This window comes from Berghia stephanieae, chromosome 2 (assembly GCF_034508935.2).
Source record: "Berghia stephanieae isolate SIO BIC M18660-M18661 chromosome 2, UCSD_Bste_1.3, whole genome shotgun sequence".
Classification (NCBI taxonomy): domain Eukaryota; kingdom Metazoa; phylum Mollusca; class Gastropoda; order Nudibranchia; family Aeolidiidae; genus Berghia; species Berghia stephanieae.
Window position 1 is genome coordinate 68552883 of NC_088361.1, and position 23688 is coordinate 68576570.

Here is a 23688-nt window from a genome sequence, read left to right on the forward strand (position 1 = left end):
CACAAGTGCGAGATAGGCGTTTTGTTTGCATGACGTTGGGGCGTGGCTAAGATTTCGGTGGAGAAAGGCGAGGGTGGAGCTTGCCTTTTGGGTTATTTTGTTGATGTGTTTCCCTCATTTCAAGTCCTTTGAGAAGGTGATGCCAAGGTATGGGTTATCGTCGTCGTCAACTTGTTTCAGGACGGTGTTGTTTAACTTGTAGGTCTCATTGTACTTTTTAGCTGTGCTGAGGATATAGCATTTGTTTGTTTTAAATTTCATTCCCCAATCATTAGCACACTGTTCAAGACTATCCAAGTCCTCTTGTACTTGTAGCAATTTTTGATCGTTTGTAGATTTTATTATTAAACAAAATCGACACTCCGAATCTTCATGCCGTTAAAAAAGGAAACAGTTGTAAATAGGTGAGTCGCGTTTAGTAACATAATTTTTATTCTGAGGCAATACACTATTGTTGATTATAAGTGGTATAAATCAAATGGCGGATTTTGGGCAAATGTCGCAGGTGAAGTAGGATAAAGTTGGCGGATTTCTGGCATAAAGTTGGCGGAATTTTGGGAAAGGCACCTGGCAATTGCTGGATTCGTCAAGGAGATATAGATAGGTACCGTAACACTTTATGTTGAAGTAGTGCTACTCTTCAACTTAGTCTTTGATGTACAATTTATAAGTGCTGCAATATTGATATTGAATAAGGTGTGACTTTAACAACAGATTGTAAATATCAAAACAGTTTATGCTCATCATAGATTGTTTTTGTCAAAAAAAAAAAAAAAGACTGACTTGATTTTTTTTTTAAATTCTAATTCTATTTCTAGAGCTAGATGGCAGTTTAAGTTTGTAATTACACTCCGACTCCGAAAACTTTGCATTGTCCCTCAAAGAGACGGCCTCGTCAGTTCGACAATTTTTTGCTTGCTATATGTGGAAAAACGGCGTGCACAAATGAGTGCCCATGAAGGTTGGATAACCTCTTTTTCATCTAATTTTTTAAAAACTTTTTTTCATCTTAATTTTTTTTTTACTATAAATATATATATAAAAAAAGAAAAGTTAGATGATGAGAGTGAGAGAGCTTATACTTTTCATATTCATTGTTATTGAATTGATTCCAAGTCCAATATTACTTTACACCGAACAGGTGACGTCAGATTTTCACTTTCACTGTGACTGATATTATGAATAGTTTTAGTGTGTTAATTGCCATGGAGCATGGCGGATTGTCAATGACCGCAGAATCTGTTCTTGCTACTGAGGCGTGTGATATATATATATATATATATATATATATATATATATATATATATATATATATATATATATATATATATATATATATATATATATATATATATATATTGTTGCGGCTATTCGAACTCGAGTCTTAATAATCTTCCATCACTATTCGGACTCGAGTCTGAATAATCTTTCATCACTATTCGGACTCAAACTCAAGTTCTTTGGACTCGAATCTGAATGGCCTCCCCTGGCAGTAAATTTCTAATTTATTTTAGTTATTGACAATTATACATATACAATTGATGCAAATGAAAATAACAATAACTATCAACAAGCAGTCTAAACCTGCTTTATTTGTCGAGAAAGACAAAAACATTGATCAATTGGAAGTCTAGATAGAAATTAGTAACTGAGGTCTAAATGAAAAGCTTTTCTAACAACTTTACACAATGTCCAAATAGAATCAGGACAAAATGATAATATTCTGATAGTGTTGGATAAGTAACAATCCTTCGACAGTACGAAGTAAGGGTATCAGCTGTGTCAGTCTGATACGGGCAAGACAGAATTTTTTCTGAACTCTTCTGCTTTCTTTCAGTTCCACAGTTCCACCCTTTGTCTACTGTCCATACACTCTCCCTTCTGTGTTTAAGCATGTACATTCAAATTCAAGATAGGCTACTTATGGCACGCACATTGGAGTTTTGAATCAGAATAGCCACATATCATATATATAGGCATATATATATATATATATATATATATATATATGTAGGAAAATTTTTCTCACAAAAGAAAAAACATTCAATGTTTTGCACATAGGCATCAACCGAATCTGCCTATTTTTTTGTTTGTTTGTAAGTGGCTACAAGCATGTGCATGTTTCTAAATTCTGAGGCTAAAAACCTTTATGAGTTGTACACACATCCACGTAAGTGCCCTACAGCCTAAATTCTAGATCAAGGTCCCAACTCTAGATTCCCTTCCAGGCTGCTTTTCAGTCTTGTAAAAAAGTGAAAGAAAAGATAGCTCCTAAAAAATAAAACAAACCAATCACTCCGCTCCAACTGTTCTAGAATTGAGGCAAATCTTCCTGCTCTGTGAAGCATCATCAATGTGAAAACTTCACATTTCACACTTGGTAGCTTCCCTAATGCAATTTGAGGTTGCGAGTCGGAAGAATTTTAGGCTTCTGCAAAAGCTCAGCACAATATTTTCTCAACCATTACATAATCGATATATAGTCATATATTCTGATGAATGAAAATATGGTCATAGTTTCCGAAAAAGGGCTTTGGTTTACTTTTTGACAGTGACTTTTTACAGTCGTCTTTAGATTTTCGGATGCCCCACTGAAATCTCATTTTCATTCACCTTAATTTCAGACCCCATAAAATTATGTCAATTGTTTTGCTGCCCAAAAAGCTATTGAATTGAGAGTGATACAAATTTGAGTTTGAAAAAAGTTTTCTAGCATATCTGACAATTTGGTCCACCTGACATTTCCTGAGCATGTATGATTTCAATGGCATCACAACCATGTGAAATCATGCAGAAATCTTCCTGATTTACAAGAACAACATAGAAATACCTCACAACAATTTTCAGATTTTCATTATCCCTCCAGCTTAATTTTGTCAGAACCATATGACATTAAAAATAAAAACTGTGCGTTTTTCTTTTTCATTTTTCAGACAATAGAATAATAATTTTCTACAAGCTTATTGAATTGTGGGATGAGTTCTACAACAGAAGTTGTTCGATATAAATGATATGAATCTGTTTGTATATTCATTGTTGGATTTATGAAGGAGTTTAATCAAAGCTTTAATCAAATCTGGAGCAGTTAGAATCATCATGGAGTTGAGAGAGCATTTAAGATTCTACAAGGGTTCTACAAGTTTTAATTAGTTCTACTGGAAACTCTTGTGCCGAGAAAACAATGACAGCCTCTTTCACTTTATTGTTTTCATTTAGAAAATCAATTGTTTTTTCTAAACATTAGTCCAAATTTGATATTATTGTAGTTAATACCCAGTTGTTGGGTTTTTTTTTTGTTTTTTAAAATAATATCGTAAGATGTAAATCTACTCATTTTAAGTACTTGTAAATGTTAGTGCTTTTAAAATTTCGGTATTCAAATTTCATCATGAGCATCGCATGGATTTTAAATAATACGTATTAAAAGTAGATGTGAGCATCTGTGTTCTTGTGCAATATTATCATATTGACACTTGATTTTCTTGAAGTATTCCTAGTTTTGTTAAATTGCGTTGGAGCACTGTTTACTATGAAAACAATGACAATACACATTGGAGAATGAAAGCGTAACTGGTATGCCCTTTTGAAACAGGAGAAATACACATTCTAATGTTGTTAGGACGTGTCTTCTCTCAGACATTAGGCCGCGCATTGCACTGTATTTATTCATGGGTCTCACCACGCCGCTGTTTTTTTTTTTGCGACATCTTGAAAACCCCGGATTAACGAAACTTTTTGATAATGACATAATTTTCCGGTCCCGGGCAATGTCGTTATCCAGGGAATGCACTCTAGTTATTTAGTTTTTTTTTCCATTTGTTCACATACTCTCCAAGAGTACAATCTGTTTACAGCAAACAGCAGGGTTATTTTTTTTTTGGGGGGGGGGGGGGGGGGTTGTTTTTTGGACAGTCAAGAATTTTACAATTTCAGTCAGCATTAATACAGTTCTTTTTAGAATTCAAAGTTTCGGGTAATCTAATGAATCTTTCTATCAGATTTATGAACCAGGTTTTGGTTGTTTTCTTAGAAATTTGCATCCAACACATTCAGTTTTTTACCAAGGGAATTGCAAATGGAAGTGCCAATTGTTTTATGATCTGTATTGATAATTTTCAATCTGAAATTTAAAGCTTTGAAACTTAAAGAAAATTTCAATTATCTTTTAAAAATGTTTCAGAAATGTTACAATCACGCTTCAAAGGAGCTCTTGTTGGTGCTGTGGTTGCAGACTGTATCGGGGCAAGATTTGAGGGGATGCCCAAAGTGAAAGTTTCAGCCATAGCAAAACTTTATGACGATTTGAAAACATGTGAGTTTCCATTTATGGATGGTTTCAAAGTATCCTTTCACAAGTGGTGATACTTTTTAATGTATTTAAAGATTGATAATGATTTAAATGCAACATTGTTATTTGGATGTTATGTAGAATTGGAAGCGGTTGGGGCAAAGGGAAAATTAGCAACTTATACTGAACATTATCCGATCAAAAGGATAAATGATACTAGAGATGAATGGACATGCTTTTATTTTTCAGGCAGAAAAGATCAATGTGAAAAAGGTACAAGACCAGCTGATGTTCACATGCTTCCTTTCACTGATGATACAGCCATGGCACGGTCTGTCATGGGGTCTTTATTAAATAAAAAAACATTGGATCATATCGATTTAGCAAAAAGGTACTTGTTTCATTAAGTTTTTATATTACATTTTTCTCAACCTTGCTTTAAAAACATATAGAGACATTCTTGTATTTGAAAAATATATTTTCAGCTTGAACAATTTTTTTTTTTCAGTTACATTTGTGGAGAAGCATAAAAGGGATAGCATTATCATGAAGATGTGTAGTTCACTTAAAAGTGAGATAATTTTTTGTAAAAAGAACCTTAAAGATATTTTTTAAATAGTCAAAAATACAGTGCAATCCTTGAAGAGCGACATCATTTGGACCAGGAAAATCATGTCATTATCCAGGGCCAGTCTGAAACAGGGGGCGTGATTTGACTTCAGTGGGGGGTCCTGACAGCTTGGTTGGTAGAGCACTTGCTTCACACGCAAAGGGACGAAGATCAATTTTAAGTGAAGTTGAGATATTTTTCTGACTCTCCTGTCCATTCAGCAGTGATGGGTTGCCGGGTCTGTTAGATCTGATGGAAAATACTTTGCCATTGGCTTGCGTCCTATCCATAGGAAGCAAGCTATTGCTTTTGTTCATTTCTTGCTATAGAAACGGGGATGAACTCTTGACTCCATGGACCTAATGACTCTGATTGACTACTTGACTTCAGTGGGAAGCACAGACCACTGATTATAATTAGACATGGCATTAGAAAGTTTATTATCCCTGATGTCAAAGGGCTTACAAGTTATGCTTTAACCCTTTGATGCATTTATTGTTTTAATTGTAATTAGTTGTCAAATGGCATTATCCCTCTCTTATTTTTTCCTGTCTTGGGACTGGCATGAGTATATTTGTATTATTAGCCATAAGGACTGAGTAAGGCATCAAATTGGTAGAATTTTTTTTTGTTTTGTGTTGATTTCATTTGATTATTATTGCTATATCGATGTTAAAACAGGATTTTCGCTTAAATGTATAGCACTATATTGGGTTTTTTTGTTACAAACAAAATATAGCCAAAAAGAAATCAGGATCAGGGCATGTCACAATTCCGTTGATGTCACTATTCAGGGTGTTGTTATCAAGAGGTTTTCACTGTAATTGAAATCCTAAATCACCATCATTCTAGTTTTTCATGTATTTGTATCCATCTTGTTTTGATGTCATATTGATAATCAAAATATGAATTGATAGGTTGTATATCTGTAGTAACAATAGCAGATGGAAACAATGGATGATTAGGGTGTCATCTTAAGACAAATTGTCTGATGTAGGCTGCTGATGATGTGACTTAGCAGTGAATTCAGTTCTTATAGTTCTCAGGAAGAAACCCTCAGTTTATGAATTTGGATGCGTATTGTTAAGGACATAAAATCCGTTCATGCTTTCAAGGTCCTTAATGCTATATCCAATATGTTTTATCAGACTTGAAAATCACTTTGATTATGATATAATAATTGCAATAAGAACTGTCAATAAGCAATACACGGAAACGAAAAGCCGTGGCTTTAGTTGTTTAGTGAACTCAACCTGACCGCATGCCCTTACCACCCAGTCAGCCCCCTTCTCCTTTGTGGGGGCGTGACCTTGGGGTTTCATGATGACAATTGGATTCAGTAGTCTGATGTCACGCGCCCGGCAACGGCGGCCATCTTGGTTCTAAACAAAGAAAATCATTACTTTTTATTCTTCATGCTAGCTAGAACTTTTCATTCCCTTTTCAAATGCCTTGTGATCAGAATGTGTAAAAGTCAAAACATGATCAAATTGATGGGGTTTTTTCCCTCTGGATACGCGTTTAAGCTCGCCGGAGAAATATTTCATACGGCGTCCGCCATTGTTCCGATAGTTTAGAGCCAGTGTTTCTAAGTTACCATACGTCATTAGGAAGGAAGTGACGTTACGACTGTTGAAGACTATTACCTGTTGAATGATTCTTACTCACAGTCATTACGCGTGTTTGTTTACTTTGTAAACCTGCTATCCCAAGTTTAATATGGTCATGAATGCAAAGAAATTTACAGAAAGAAAATATTTAGAAAATTATTGGTATTATGATATAAATTTGATTTTCATGGTGTTAGTTGAAAGGAAGTTATTGTTAATTATAAATTACTCATATTTTGTGAAATAATTAACTTACTTTTAACTTTACCCCCAAATTGCAAATAACACAAAACATAGATAATTCCAAACTCTGTGATGGTTTTAAACATAAACCACAATCGCACATGTATTTGTACAAAGTGTAAATGTGTAAATTATGTGTATTATCTATCTGACTTTATGTGTGTATGTCTGTCGGCATGAGTGTATGTGTGTATCTGAGTGGTATTAGCACCGTTCTTTCAAGACGTAGAGAGAGGGAGGTGGTGGTGGTGGGGGGGGGGGGAGAGATAAATAGATAGATAGAGAGAAAGAGACTAAAATGGGGGAAAACATGATTCTCAGGAGAGGGAGGGTTTGAATCCAAGCTCCTGCTCTATTATGTCACTTTTATTTCACATGTGAAATCATTACACAGTAATCTTTTGCGATTACGTTTTTTTATCTTTTTGAGTGAGTGCTGTATTGCCACATACTCTACAAAGTTCATTTAAAGATTTCAAGTGGGTCTCTAAAGTGTGATCATTTTACCTGTATGTGCATTGCAAGAATAAAAATATTATAAAATATTAAAAGACAAGTCCATAAAATGGTTTTAATCATTAGAAAGCCCAGAGAGTGTTAAATGCGCCGATACAACTTGTTAAAAAATTGGTCGTGTCAAAATGTTTATATTAATTTAAAAAATAATAAATAGCTCCTATGATTGATTTTATTCATTGAGTTTTTTAGGTGTAAATAACTAAAGAACTAATCACAGCAGAATAATGAAACCCAGACACAAATATCAAACAAGAAAAATGCAGTTATATCCAAGCTTTGAAAAATCTGTTGTGAATTTAAAAGAGGAGTAGTAGTAGACTGAGAACAGGAAACGTCGTTACTCATTTTATATGTTTTTGGAATGCAATGCATTGTATGCAGCTTTACCTGCAGGATTGACCGCTTGACCCTGAGGTCAACCTGACCTATAGCGTGAGTAAAGGCTCGCTCAGGCATGTAATTCATAGGTGTGAATGAACTGGATTCATGTAGTCTAATCTTCAGATTGACTGTCTCATGTTCAAAGTAGATAAATGTGCTCTATATACGTCCCTGTCAATTATATGGTGTTCTAAGTTGATTATTTGATGTCTTTAGCGTTATTTTTATTCTCAATAGTTGCTGACGACTAAACCATGTCCAGAAACAAGTTGATAGGTCCATCCATCACCATATTTACAACTCATCTTCTCATGAGTTATTGACCCATATGACTGGTCATTTTGACAATTCACATATCACCTGCTTTCAGATCATCCTTTAATGAAGATATCATTGAATAGATGTATCACTATCTCCTCTATTATGAATTTATTAGTGAGTCAAGATCCAGAGTATAAAAAGAAAATCCTATTTGCCTCTACCATCCTCACCACATCAGTATGTGGCATCTTCATTTATTGCATTTTTATAAATCTGGCATGACAGTTTTTTGCATCACTTGCAACCGAAATCCCTGATTTGCATTGCGGCCACAAAATCTGCTGCTTTTTGCAATTTGTGTGCAATTTTCGAGATTTTATTAGTGTGTGGGAGTAGCTTCCATTAGCTATGTAGTTTCCTGTTTGTTTTATTTGTTTTTGGAAGCGAATTTTTTCACTCTAACAACGGAAATAATGTGAGGTGGATTGTAGCAGGGAGTGAACCCAAACCATGTAAGGTGGACATTAGTAGGGAGTAAATATGGGATAGATATTCTGGGTGGGGTTCTTGGCCTCCCCTAGTGGGCAGGGTGGTACTTACTGTGTCTTCTATCCCCTTATGTCTGTTTTCCAATTTGCTTTCTGTCTTTGTCTTAGAATGAGATTATTTGGTTTTGCCCTGGCCCTGGCCGTAGTCCTTGGCTGGGAGGGAAACTGTCAAATGCATAGTTAGTGTTTTGGGAGATGATAGTTTTTACTTGTAAATCATCTCTCTTTTATGTATTGTTATATTTGTTATTTTGAATGTATAATGTAAACATTTGAGTGTATTCCTCTTAGTATGATCTTGTGATGGTGTCTGGTTGAGACATTTAGGTGATCTCAAACTAAGTACATTGATAGTGTGCTCTTGGAATCTACATCTGTTCCCTATTTGAATCATTCCCCTTTGTCTTAATTTTCTCTCGTCCTTTTAATTGTACATATAGAAACTTTTCACTATCCAATTTTCTTCCTTTTTACTGGCGCTGCTATGACCTAAATGTGTTGCAAGCGTATTAAAACCCTTAAAAACAAAAACATATGGGATAGATACACAAGTGAGGGGTAAATCTTGGACTTGAAACCAGCAGAGAGTAACTGGCGCTGCTATGACCTAAATGTGTTGCAAGCGTATTAAAACCCTTAAAAACAAAAACATATGGGATAGCAGACCTGCCGTTCATACCGATTAATCGGTATCATACCGATTTGCAAGACCTTTTTTTCGTATTTCCCGATTTCCCGATTTACTTGCCGATCGTACCGATTTCCCGATCTGCATGCCGATCGTACCGATTTCACCAAGTGACCAAGGGCCCGCAGCCCTCCACCACTCTCTTTTACGTTTACTTTGTGCTTTACGTTGCACGTTAAAATTTTCAAGTCTCGTGAACTTTGACCCGTCCCGCGATACCTCGATAGATCACATGACGTAGCGAGCCTCTTTGTGATGCCCTCACACAGATAGAAAACACATACGGCGCGTTATTTAGTTTTCATTTCCTTTGTGAAGCGACAGCGAGCTGTACTGGTAAACCACCGCGGTCCCTGGCTTCTGACTCGTTACCAAGTGCCACCATCTTTAAATAAGTTAGTAGTCAGATTGGCGTTGTGTGTGCCATTTTGGGTGTTGGGGAAAAATAAGGGGGGGGGGGGGAGGTTGTGACGCTTTGGTTAGTTTGAGTGACAAGTGTCAAATTGTGACACTTGGGATCGACCAAAAAGGTAAGGAGGCTATTAAAGCCTTATGTTTTCTTAATAAATATTGTTTCTTATGCTTCGACCTCTAATTTTACGTCTCATACTGATTTTTTGCCCCAGATACTGATTTTTTTACAATGTCATACTGATTTCCTTTTTCGTGAAGTGGCAGGTCTGGGATAGATACACAAGTGAGGGGTAAATCTTGGACTTGAAACCAGCAGAGAGTAACGCCAGGACTGTGAGATATGGACACCTGAGAAGAGTAAGCTTGTAACTTTGGGATAAGGACACCAGTGGAGAGTGAATCTGGGACTATTGAAGGTGGATATCACCGGGATCATGGAACCACAGGATATGGACTCCAGTGGAGAGAGAACCTGGAACTATGGGAGGTGGACACTAGTGGGGAATGAACCTGGGATTATGGGAGGTGAACACCAGTGAGAAATTAACCTAAGGCTATGAGAGGCGGACACCACTGAGGAGTGATCGTGGAACCACGGGATATGGACTCCAGTGGGGAGTAGACCTGAGGCTATGGGAAGTGTACACCACTGAGAAGTGAACTGGAACTAAGGGATGTGGACACCAGTGGGAATAGAGTGCGGAATGATATGGACATCAGCAGGAACGTATTGTTCCTGGAATGTGAGGTTTTATCCAAAGAATGTCCCTGAAATTTGAGATTGAGGGCAGGCATGGCTGCAACAGATTTGTTGTGGAGGATTTTTAAAAATCTTACTAGCTTTTTGTAATGATCATTTTCAGTCAATCTCTCTCTACCAATTACTCAGGGCCACAATGCTTTTCTCTTTCATGTACTTGTCAATTTTTTACGAAAATCAATCGCTTTTTTTTTTTTTTTTTGCTAAATGTTTACAAATTTTGTTGTTATTTGCTTGCAAAATTTTGGATTTTATTTTGCAAAAGAACGCCATGCCAGATAAATGGTAGCTTCATCTATTGTACATTTAGCATGTAGGCCTATTATGTCAAGTATTTTATTATACTTAGAAATATTGTTTGCAGAACTTTTAAAATAAATTTCTAGCATATCTTGCACTAACTTTGACCAATGTGTTTCACCTCGAATTTATTGTCATTCTCGCTTCACAGGTTTGCAGATGAATATAAGAAGGAGCCAAATAGAGGTTATGGAGAAAGTGTGATAACAGTATTTGAAAAACTTGCAGATCCTGATCTGATTCTGAAAGATGTGTTTAAACCAGCTAGTGAGCAGTTTGATGGAAGTGGTTCTTATGGTAATGGTGGGGCCATGAGGATTGTACCTGTTCCATTGTTTTTATATCACCAAAATAGCCTCTCAGAACTTGAGGTAAATATTTCAAATATTCACTGAGACTGTTGAAGTCTTATTTCAGACTTTTATTTTTGACTTAGATATTAAAAGTGAGTTTTTAATTAAAGCATGATTTATATAGACAATCCAACATGTAGATTCATAATTCTTAAGCAGATATTGGATGTTTTCATTTCATTTTTTTATTATAAAGAGCTTACTATCTTGATGTTATTTATGTACATTGTTTTAAAAAATGTACTATCTATTTCAGAAAATGACTTCCTCCATTACTCGCCTCACTCACACACATCCAGAAGCAATTCACGGGGCACTGCTTCAAGCCTTTGCTGTTGACTTAAGCTTGAGATTGCCTAAAACCAGTGAGATTGACAGCGATTCATTTTGTGATGAGCTTATTAAGAGATTGGAGCCAATTGAAGAAGCTCAGATTTGCAATGCTTCATGCTCTCCATCTCCAACTAAGAAATTTCATCCAAAAAGGTATTAAATTATTTATTTTACACTGTCCATTCTTGCACATACTTGATTGCTTTGCTGGTCCATAATACAAGTATTGAGATAGAAGTATAACAAATGGTAAATAAGATATGGAATGCGGGCTTATAAAGTTGATGATAATAAAAAAAGAAAAAACATTAAAAAATCAAAGAACAGTTCGTCTTTAACGGATGTCTTGCACGGTGGAAAATAGCTTGCATTTTAGTTGTAGAGTACATTGCTCTCACCGACAGTCAGTCACGAGGTCATACTATCTGGTGAGCAGGGGTCAACGAGCTACTGCCAGTACCGTCAAAATTCCATCAAAATGATCAAATGTAATCATTTGTAATTCATTTGCGTTATAATCTTTAACTATTGTTATGTATTATATTATTTCTCTGACACTTCATCTTTATTCTCATATGATTTCTGTTTCTATGGGATAGATGTACGTCATGTTACAATGAAAACAAAAGACCTCATATTTCAAATACTCATAAGTACACATAGACTAAATTGAATCAAGAAATAACACATTTATACAAACACCACCCCCTCTAAATCCATACATAATACAGGGATAATACTGAACTTTTCACCCTACAAAAATCTTCAGTGCGATTTTTCTGAAACTCATGCAATGTGGTTTTGATTAACAACTTGTCAGGTCAAATTCCCTACCAACCAGTAGAATAACAAGTCTCTTCACAGTGCTGACCACTGTTATCATACTAAAATCTGAGAAAGTCATCAAGTAATCATCACGATACTTCACGCTGTTGGTAACAACACAAATAATACGATGCAGGCAATGTTATAGCCATATTTCTGTCATACTCTGAAAAAAATGCCATTTTAACAAATTTGGCCAGAAAACTTGTCCTTCAAATATTGATCAACTAAAATAACCCTCACGTTGTCACCTGAGACTTCCTTGCGGTTTTAAGTTTGAGAGTTTTAGTTAAGATGAAGTCTCAGGTTTTAGAGTTTTTGACAAGATGAGGATCATTTTATTCGATTGATATTCATTGAAGAACGGGTTTTCTGGCCAAAATTTAATTATTTTTCACAGAGTACAGAAGAGTTGAAGAGATGCAAACATTAAGAACATCGTGGGATTGAGATCCATTTATATCGTTATACAGTATGTGTATTCACACAACCAATGACCAGTACAATGTAGTAATGATAATATAATAGTATAGTGCAGTCGAATGCTAGTACAGGGACTATAATAATATTATAGTATTATAATATTATGTGTGGCCAACTTTCATGACCAGCCCAGTTTATACAGACATTTTTCACTCTCTGATTTTAGCCAGTTTTTGTCTTAATGTGAGGATAGTTTTAATGTGGTGGATAGCAACATTTTGGTTGACGGTAGATGATGCTGGCAGTGGTGATAGCAACAACGTATGTGATGCTGGTGGTTTAGGGACGGTAGCAGTACTGGTGCTGCTGAAAATTATGGTGATGCTGTTGTCGGGGCTAATACTTGTGACCATTATCATCTATTAGAGATGTTAATGCTTGTGACGTATTCGGAAAAAACCCCCGACACGTTTCATTTTTAAAAATTTGGCCAGAAAACTCGTCCTTTAAGTATCGATCATTTAATTAATTACCCTGTTCAATCCAACTTCAGGTTCGAGAGTTTTTGATGTGATGAGAAAACGTTTTCTGGCCAAATTTTTAAAAATGTGTGTGTGTTTTTTTTATGTACGGGCTGTGTGATCGTGTTGTTGACGTATGGTGTAGTGTATGGGTTGGAGCGATAGTGACGTCAGTAGTAGTAGTGATAGAGGCACGGGGATTGGGGGTGGTGATGGTGACGATACTAGTTGTACGGGGGATGGTGGTGCTGGTGGTGGTCATGATAAAGACGACAGTGGGCGTCAATAACACAGTGAGGTTAAATGATCGGGAACACCACATTGTGAATTTAAAGTACATTAGAACTGATGTATGTCCTTCAATCTTCATTTGATAATGACTGGTGTCAATGACTTTCTACTATATTAAAACAACTATATTCATGGCATCACCATTTAAAACCTATAATAATCGAAATCTTCAAACTTACTCATAATGAAGTTTATTATTTTTATGTAATCATACCACAATTTTTAAGCAAATAATCTTTGATGAACATTTCGCAGTAATTAAATTAAAAATTACGTATGCCAATCACTGGTACTCAGTCGAGCCACTCTACGAAACGAAACTAAACTATGTGTTATAATTATCGCATGACCTAGCAATTTTAACAGTTAATGGAGTTGTGGTTAGAATTTACAATTCTTTTTATTCTATATCTGTGGGTATATTAGATGACGTGTAACAATGGAGAGAAAATGAGGGAAAAGAACAATCATAAGTCACTTATTACGTTTGTTCGCCGGCAGTGACTTTAACCTCGCTGACCCCTGGTCTGGCACTGTGCGGCGTGATGAATCACGCAGGTAGCATGAAAACTAAAAGGAACGATATGTGGTAAAACGAACAGCCGTGCTTGAGATGGCAACAAACAATAATAAGACTGTTATAAATATAATACATAATTCATATATTTCTTCTTTTATTTTTAGAAGGTTACCTAAGAACGAACGATAAAGTGGTTTGAGAGGTGGAGCTCTCACATTGAAATTTTGTTTTAAGTGAAGATATATGACTAAAATGAGAGCAAAATTGAGAATTGTGAAGAGTGTCAAGGGCAGAAGGGGGGGGGGGGGGGGGGGGGAGTGTGTGTATATGTGTGTGTTGTTAGGGATGATGGATGATCAATTGAGATCCATCCATATACCAACCCCCCCCCCTCCCTACTCCTCTCTCTCTCTCTCTCTCTCTCTCTCTCTCTCTCTCTCTCTCTCTCTCTCTCTCTCTCTCTCTCTCTCTCTCTCTCTCTCTCTCTCTCTCTCTCTCACTCACTCTGCTCTGCCTCTCAATCCTAAGTACTGTATTTGTTGTGTTTTTATCATATTGCATCTTTTCATGAATGGTATCCAGTAGACAATTTTTTTTAATATTCTTGTTACAGAAAGTTAGATGCTGAGCCTCATCCATACTGTGCCAAATTGCAGATGGTGAAAGAATTTTCTAAGAAAGATGACTTATCTCCAGATACAGTTGAAGAAGTCTTGGGTAAAATATGCATTATTGTAAAATTAAGATAACTGACCTTTCATAATTTCTTTCAAATAAATAGGTTGATGATAGGAGGGGTAGGGGGTTGCTACTATGAAAATCTTTTATTATGTTTCATATTGCAATATCATGTGTGGCCTTGCCCTGTTAAAGTTTGTTGATGTCTTACTGTATTAATTCGATGCTCAAGGTAATGTTACAATTATCAAGCTGGCAATTGATTAACATCATTGCAATTTGACATGAGTTTGTATCTGCATAATTTCTTTTAACTCTCTCCTTTACCAGCCATTGTTTATGATGTTTCCAGAACAGATAAGTCATACTCATTTTTATTGATCTCAAGCGCATTATGGACATGTTATACATATAATTTTGTTCAGAGAAGCAATCTCTATAACATTTGTGAAGTTCTGATGGTTATGGCAATTTTGTGTTCATATATTTTTGTTTAGTAAAAGATCTTAATAAAAAAGATGCGGGTTGTGTCAATAAGAATGTGAGGATTTTCCTGTCTGAACATCTAATAGAAAGTTTCTGTAGTTCATTGTAATTTCCTTTACAACAGGGAATGATGTGTCCGCTTTGGGTTCTGTACCAGCAGCTGTTTTGTCTTTTTTGAGAGGTGCAAAGGAAGTACCCGGTGAGAAGGTGAGAATACAAAATTTGTGAATAATGGGTGTAAATTTGAATTACAAAAATACTACATCAGTGCTATGCTTTTCTATTTTTAGAGTACCATTAGTTTAAAAAATATAACTTCCTTGGCATACCAATATAAGGGGCTTGACTCCAAATTTATTTGGAATGTTGTACTTTGGAAAATATAGAAAATCAACTAATTATCACAAAAGCAAATATGTGATTCTTTATTTAGATGAGTAGCAGCACGGCACAGTTAGCCACACAAAAAGTACTGAGTTAGCTCTCCATTGTTCTGTGTGGCCTTGAGAAAGTCCAAGAAAGAATTCTAGTTTATAATCCTATTTCTTGAAAGTATTAAGTTAATCTGGCATTTAAAACTAATACTTAATCTGGCATTTAAAACTAAAAATGATGAAAAAAGTTTTATGTGTGTTTGTGAGTGCTTTAGTCGGAAACAAAGAAAATTCTGTTTTTTTTTAATATTTGCCAATTCTTTTTAGTGTCATTAACTTCTGAAAAAAATTTTTTTCTCCAGGAATCAAATCCATTTAAACGTGTTGTGACATATGCCATTTCACTAGGAGGAGACACAGATACAATAGCAACAATGGCAGCTGCAATGGCTGGAGCTTTCTTTGGTTATGAGCTGATTCCAGAGGAATGGCAGTACTACTGCGAAGGGGTTGCTGATGCAGAAACTGCAGCAGAGGAGTTTTACAAGTTAGGGTAGTATAACAAGCTGTCCCCGCAGTTTTTCGCGGCCGCAAATTTCACCCTTGACCTCAAAAAGCCACAAATTTTTATTTGGCTGCAAAAAGCCGTAATTTTTGCCGTTTTTAGGCTAAATTGACATTTTTTGTTTAAAAAAAAACAAAAGCTACGAAAAATTGTGAAAAGACGGCGAATTTCAATGCTAGCATCCAAAATTGGCACTAAATAACGGACAAACATGTCTAGGCCTAGCCTCCCACCTCTATGGCCTAGCCTAAGCTATTGGACCAAGCTTTGTTTTTCGCCTTTTTTTTCCTTTTTACTGAAGAGCTCTCACGTCCTTCATCCCATAATCCCAAATTCCTATTTTTATTTTATTGCATTCAAGAATTTTACTTTTAAAAGTTTAATTCTTTTCCTAAGAAATTTATCATATTTATCATTTATGTAAACAAAATATGTTCTAAATATTTTTCATGAAAAGCAGTTTCATTTTTAGCCACGAGGTGCACTTAGTTTTCATGATATGATTATGATTTTTCATGATTTTTTTCCATGTTTTTCATTCAAAAACCCATTAGGCCTATATTGAAATATAAAGCAATAATAATAATGCTCAAAATTGGATAGTAAGTAGTGAATACAAATTTAATGTGCCCCCATTGGAAAATGGATTTTGTTTCTCTTTCCTTGTGAATAGTTAGTTTTTTCCTCTCCTTAATTAGTTTTTCAAATTTTGAATTGTTTATGCGATTGTTCACTTTGATTTCCCAATTTTAAGAAGCTAAATAGTTAATAAAATATTTTGATTACTTCCTTCTTTTTTTTTACTTACTTACTATGGCTATTATTATTATTATTATTATTATTATTATTATTATTATTATTATTATTATTATTATTATTTCAAACCATTCAAAATGTAAATAAATTCATGTTGACATGTTGTGACATCAATATTCTACAAAATGCCCTATTTGTGTCAATTTTTTACCGTACATGTTGTTTTAATTGTTTGATTTTTGTAAAACTAGCGGCAGTTTTTTGGCAAATTTTGCTATTTTGATGGTAAATTTTACCATTTTTTATGGCAAATTTTGGCGTTTGAAATGGCAAAAAACCGAGGGGACAGAACAAGTGAAAGCAGGTGTCCCACTGAGCTTTAGGCACTAGCTCTTGTAAAAACATTGCTATGATGAGCATCAAATAATAAATCAAAGAGTACAAACAACTCTGAATTGTTGATTCAATGAAAGGGATTGAAAGTCCCTGGACTAGCTGCAGATAAGAACACATGAGGTTATTAATTAATTATATCCTTCCGCCATGACATCATAAGATACCGTTGCCTAGGCATTCACAGAGGAATATAGATAATTCATCAAACAAGATGTCTGATGTCAAGATGAATCATCCATGTTGTCCAAGTGAGCAAATAGGGGATTAATATAATCTTGCTCAAGGAAAAAACGAAATTGCCTGAATCAGGGCTTGAACCTGGGACCTTCAGAGTCACAGTGTAATGCCTTCACCACTCAGTCACCTCGCCCCCCACATGAGGCTATAATTTTTAATATTTCAGTCCATGATTTATTTATCAGATCTGGTAAGTGGTCATTATTACCTTAACAGCTAAAGATAAAGTCTGATTGCTGAGTCCAGCAAGTGGAGTTTCAATATGAAATGTCGCTGAGTTGTGATTGATATCTGATTAAGCCAGAATCAAAGATTGAATAGTTTGTGACAGTTGTCCCGTGATGAGAGCTATTAATGTAACTAGTTTTCCTAGATGTTTTAATACAATATTTTTTATTATAGCATTTTAGATTGGGTCTGGTGTTAAATACACTCCTCTTGAACTGCCTGACAATAATGTGATCTCCAATAGGAGTCAAAATATTTGACAAAGCAGAGCAGGCTGTGTTAATAGCACTATAGCTATAAAAATTCTAAAACAAGAATGGTGCCTTTATGAAGTGGATCGGTTTTTTTTTACCTCTACAAAACTTCACCCATTTTTCCAAATAAACTTTGTACCTACTGTTTTAGTTGTACGCCTCCAGCTTCCCATAAGGATTTCAATCATAATATAATAATCCTTCAAACCACTTAGCTCATTTATTAATCTTGATAACACACAATCCATCTTGGGAGGATGGGATGAATACCTTTTGGTTTGTTTGACATTGTTATTATGCCATTCCTATTCTCTAGAAACTTTTTTTTTTAAATTTATTTGGAGGGGACAGCAGGAGGGTGTTGCAGGCACATTTGTAGCACACCCATTTTCTTTTTTATATCATTGATATAAGGAATACTTTCATGTTGAAGTATTATTCGTCATGGGAATATATTTTGAGTATCGTCAGCATACTAATTTAAATCTGAATTATATGTTGACTTGATAGAGCTGTCCAAGAACAGATCCCTGAGGTGTACCAAAATTTAGAGCTGAGCAATCAGAAAAATCAGTAATTTTCAATAGCAACACATATGTGTGGTTAGATAAAGAAGCCTCAAACCAGAGTAGATCGTTTTCTGACTGCAAATGTCGACATACAAGATTAACTTTTGATCATTGGCATCAAAAGCTGCACATAAATAGATCAAAATGAGCACTACAGTTTTCTTATAGGCTATATTATTTTCAAGGTCACTGTGGACTTGTTAAGCATTCTTTGTGATGTAGGAAATTTATATAGCGCCAATATTCATTTAAAATGATAGTGACAATTTACAGTAACATTCCAAAAACAAGCAGCCAGTAAGAATAATTATACATACAACAGATTATAGTTAGGGAGGAAAAAAACATAAGCATTATTGCTTGATATGATAGGTACCTTTGAAATAACTGGGTTTTGAGGGATTATTTTAAAAGTGATTAAAGTCCGACAATTTATCATTCAAAATATTTAGTTTGATGGACTTTACATTCAAGGGATAATGAGTCAGACGATCCGAGTTGGCAGCTTAGTGTGTGGATGGTAAGAAGTTTTTTTTTTTTTTAAATAGTTATTTGCAATATTGTGAAGACATTTAAATGCAGCTCTCCTCTCTCTCTGGGCAGCCAATTAAGTTGTTCCAAAATGTGTGTGTTATGTTCACTTTTGTTTGTCTGAGTGACAATCTGTGGTGCCCTGTTTTTGTGACAGTTGGAGGAGACATTGGTGCAAGATAACGATCTGAAAAAGTGTGTATGGACTAGTGCTAGACAAAGGGAGAAAGAAAAATACAAGAAGAAAAAAAAAAACATCCCAAAAAATGTCTTCCTTGACAGGGAATCGAACCTGTCATCTTGAGTACTGGATTACCAGATGTGCTATCATTACACCATAGAGGTTATCCAATAATTGGGACGATTTTAATGCTATATTCTTTACAAGGGTATGCGTACACTATGAACCCTCGCTTGCATAACACAACACAAACATTAGAGTAGTTCCATTTTTATTTTTGAAATTTCAAATTGAGAAATTAGGGAGCAGGCATTGGTGTGAGATAAAGATCTGAAAAAGTGTTTATGACACAGTGCCAGACAAAGCAAGAAAGAAAAAAGAAGTCGGGAAAGACTGATTTTTGGGGCTGTTTTTTTTTCTTGTATTTTTCTTTCTTGCTTTGTCTGGCACTATTTCATATACACTTTTCCAGATCTTTAACAATTGGAGCCTTGCCTATGAGCTCTTTGGAAACCCATAGAGAAGGGTGTTGCAGTTGTCCAGTCTGATTGCAAAATAAAAGTTTATAGGTATTTTACATATTTCTTCATCTGTTATATTATGGATTTTACTGATAATTCCTGATATATACTTGCCTATAAGACCAATGTGCACTTTGGATTTCATTTTTAAATTTACAAAAATAATTCTCTGCAAATTCCAAAGTACTCATTGCATGCTGTTTGGGCGTCAGAGTTCAAATCCTGATACACCTTTCTTTACCATTGGGCCGTTTTTAAGTGCTTTGACATGGATTCTAGACTAGCCTATAGCATGTTAACAATTTCAGAAACTAAATTTTCTCGAAACACACGATCCCACCTAGATTTTTCTGTCTGCTTCCACTTCTGTTTCTGCACCAACTTTTTTCCAATATCTCTTTTAATTCTAATTACCAAAGGCACTCCACAATCCTCACAGTTTCTTTCACAAAAGTCCCTCCTTGAATCCTAACACAATGTGCACTTCACTAAATCCTCAATACGTGATTTTTTCCACCCAAAAAAGGGTTTGATCCATCAACAGCATAACATTGGTGCAATCCTTGCACAAACATTGCTGAAACTTTCTAATGCTTGAAAGAACAATATGGTGTGGCCGTCGTCTTTTGAATGTGGTTAAACTTACTTTAACATCTGAGTGTTCCATTTATAGTCTTTGAAGAGTTCAGGCATTGTCTTTGTGAGAATTTGGTTCTTTTGCTGAGTTGATCCTTTTGAACCAGGATAGTCCACTCCAGCCTTTTTGAAGAAAAGTTTGATATTCAAGTCCGAGTGCGGTGTCTTTTTGTAGCTTGATGAGCTAATGTTGATTTAAGTTGCCTGAACTTAAACAGTCTAAATTTCTTCGAGCTGTTTTTATTTTGTTGATGCCTCTCTTCAGCAAAGTGTCTAAATGTATTTTAGCCGTAGGCATACTTGCTTCATTGAAATTTTTAAATTAAATCTTGGGAATTGATACATTATAAATGTTCAGCTTAGTCACTGAACCACTTTACACTGGCAATTCAAACCAAATTTTGCCATATTGTAATGAATGATCAAAAGTCTCATCTAAAGAATAAACTCAAACAATCGTGCCCTGTATGGTATCTGCACTAAGTCATTCCACATGGGACTACTCATTGAGCTTATGATTGAAGCCAACAGGTGTCGCCCATGATGTCCAGATAAGCCATTTGCAGTAAATAATTATGTTGAAGCAATGAACAAGAAGCCCGAAATTGCTCGGGTGATGATGACTTTGACGATTTGATGACAAGTGAACATCTTCCATAACATACCTGCAATTTTGCTGATGTGTCCAAGCCTGTTTTCTTTCAGCTTCTTTCTGCTCATATGTCAGTTTGGCACAGTAGCGTTGATTCTCAAGCTTCTTTTTTTCCTTCCATTGGGCATACAATACTGGGTCCACTTTGATTCTGGCCTTTTGTTACCTCAACTTCTCTGCATTTGACTTTGGCAGTGGCTTCTTTGATCTGATGAATCAAAATTGCACATGGTCTGGTAAGTAATTTTGTCACAAGGGAAATCAAAGTATGTTCTATCATTTTATGATAACCAGTTGCATACCTAATTCTTTAAAAAGACATACAAATTACAAAGAAAGCGGCATAACAAGACATTACAATGAAATTATTGACTTTTAAAGTACGTTAATAGAGCTGACAGAAAAGAATCAGAATATTCGATGGTTTTTAAATTCAAGGGAAGAGAGTTCCAGTCTGAAATCACTTCTTGCAAGAAGCTGTGCTGAGAACAGTTAAATAAATGTTTAAATTTAAAGGGGCTGGTAACATTTTGATGAATTGTGTCCACTGTATCTTAAGTCTTTTGATGATGCAGTTGGACAGCTTAATGACTGATGATTTATCTTGTATGATTTAATTGAATAGTTCAATGTGACATACATGTCGTCTCAACTGTAACTTTTTGCAATTCAAATTCAATTATTTTAATGCCTCTGTAACACATCCTGGTTCACGGGACGTTTTGTTATTTGATGTTGCATATTCAATGATTCACCCAAATAAAAACCAAGCTTATTTAAACTAAAGGTCAACAAATGAATGTCATAAATTGAAAGGTCTTGTTATTGTGCTTTTTCCTTTTTTCTTAAAAATAATCAATTCAGCCTTATCATTTTTTAAAATTCTGAAACGTCCAGATTTTGATGGCAGCGACGCAGCTTGATGTTTGTATTTGTTGAATTGTAACTAAGTTTATGATTATAGCTGAATATCATCAACGTATTAAAGGTGACTAATACTACTGGAAGACTGGATCATGCTGGTGATTGGGATGGTATAGAAAGTAATCAAGAACAGACCCACCCTGTATTCTCCTCGTTTGTTTCCTGTATAAATGACAAATTGTCATTGTTTAGTGAAAGATCAGCAGTCTTGGTTGTCATAAAATGTCACTCTTGCTTTATCTTTCTATCCCTTTAATTGCAGACGACAACACTTATGGTATAAAGCAACATGAGATGGGTGGATACCCAAAGCAATGTGAAAATTTGCATATCAGTGCTCATAGCTCACTCTCAGAAGGAATATTTATAGGGTCACAGTAGATTATCTTCCCAACCCGGACATGTGGAACTCCACTAATGGGCAGGGCTGACATGGAACTCGAATGACGGTTCTAATATGTCAATCTGTCCATTAATGAATAATGCCTCGTATAAAAGACCAAGGTACCATCCAATTTTAAGAGCAATAGAACTCACAATTGTTATTGCTGGAACTTAACCCCCCCCCCCCCAGGAGACCATGTTACCTCTCTAAAGGGCCTCTTGCGTTTGAAGTAAGGGACTTCTTGTCACAATGCCAAAAGTAAGCAATTAGAGTTTTCATTTACGGTGTATGAGAAACGTTTACGGTGTATGAGAAACGAGCAAATAAACAGAAGTGTAAGGTGCGATACAGTCATTAAGAGGATTCTACTGTAATCAATAAATCTTGTGAATCCAATTTCATTCCTTCTACTCCTATGGATAGAAACTCATTTTGCTGAACACTAATGAAATATAAGTACTATGGGCAGAACCCATTTAAAAAACACAATTTCTAACACTCTATAATTATTCCAGAATTTAAATGTAAAAAATCTTTGCCCATGTCTTTTCTTCTATATGAACCGTCATTTTTGTTAAAATTGGGTTGTAAACTTCAATGTAACAAGAATTTAAAGCCTTGGAGGAGATGATGGTTATGTCGGATACTAGGGACATAATATTATGGCATTCTGCAAAATGGTCAGATTGGCTGTAATGCATAAGAAGTTTTAAAATTCTTTTCTGTGTTATTCTTTGAAAGCACAAGAAAACATTGTGTTAGTAAATTATGATTCTTTAGGGCTTTCTCTGTAAATCTGTTTGGCTGTTTGTTGGTTCATGAGTGACGTCTCGCATGCTGTTCTCTCTAAATAATATTAAATGAATAGATAAATATATAAGTAATCATCATAATATTAAGTAGAGCATATAAAATAGATAAATAAGACCACTCACATTTTTTCGCTAAGACGATCGTTTTGATGCGATCTTGCATCTCGTCAGTGGACGAAAAGAACCAACAACGAACTCATTGTGAACTACGGATTTAACGTCGACTGACAAGATGCAAGATCCGCATCGAAACGATTGTCTTGGCGAAAAAATGAGAATGATCTTATTTATTATAATATAATAATAACAAAACTTTTTTTTTTTTTAAGGTGAGATAATAAATATAATTGGCGCTCCTTAAGTGATCTATGTATGATTATTCCTCACGAATATATATGTGTATACAATTTAGGCATTCCCTTGTTTACACTATGCTTAGTACAACCCCTCATTGTGCTTCATTACCTCCCCCCCCCCCCCCCCCCCCCCCCCCAACACAAACACTCACACACATTTTCATCAGTCCAAAGGGAAATAATTTCTATTTCACGCAGCACGAGTCTCCTACATGGTGTTCTTTTGTACACCACCACTCACAGATTAAGCATTCTTTCA

At 35.4% G+C, this 23688-nt stretch overlaps 1 protein-coding gene and 1 long non-coding RNA gene across 5 annotated transcripts in view; one reads left to right on the plus strand and one right to left on the minus strand.

The window, feature by feature from the left end:
* Positions 1-23688, minus strand: part of LOC144965418 (uncharacterized) — a 34445-nt gene that overhangs the window by 9268 nt on the left and 1489 nt on the right. For both annotated transcript variants that reach the window (XR_013644014.1, XR_013644015.1), the window contains exon 2: positions 20966-21160. This is a non-coding gene — a long non-coding RNA (uncharacterized LOC144965418). The remainder of the gene's footprint in view (positions 1-20965; positions 21161-23688) is intronic.
* On the plus strand, positions 580-21740 carry LOC144965416 (ADP-ribosylhydrolase ARH3-like). Of its 3 annotated transcripts, XM_078900748.1 has the most exons (9): positions 594-604; positions 819-961; positions 4181-4312; positions 4538-4679; positions 10774-10993; positions 11232-11461; positions 14502-14605; positions 15177-15259; positions 15789-21740. In XM_078900748.1, the coding sequence occupies exons 2-9, from the start codon at positions 946-948 to the stop codon at positions 15981-15983; spliced, it is 1122 nt and encodes a 373-aa protein (XP_078756874.1). In that variant the 5' UTR covers positions 594-604; positions 819-945; the 3' UTR covers positions 15984-21740. The 3 variants fall into 3 exon arrangements, with proteins under 3 accessions (XP_078756875.1, XP_078756876.1, XP_078756874.1); XM_078900749.1 differs by lacking the exon at positions 819-961 and having other exon boundaries at positions 580-696; XM_078900750.1 differs by lacking the exon at positions 819-961 and having other exon boundaries at positions 583-604.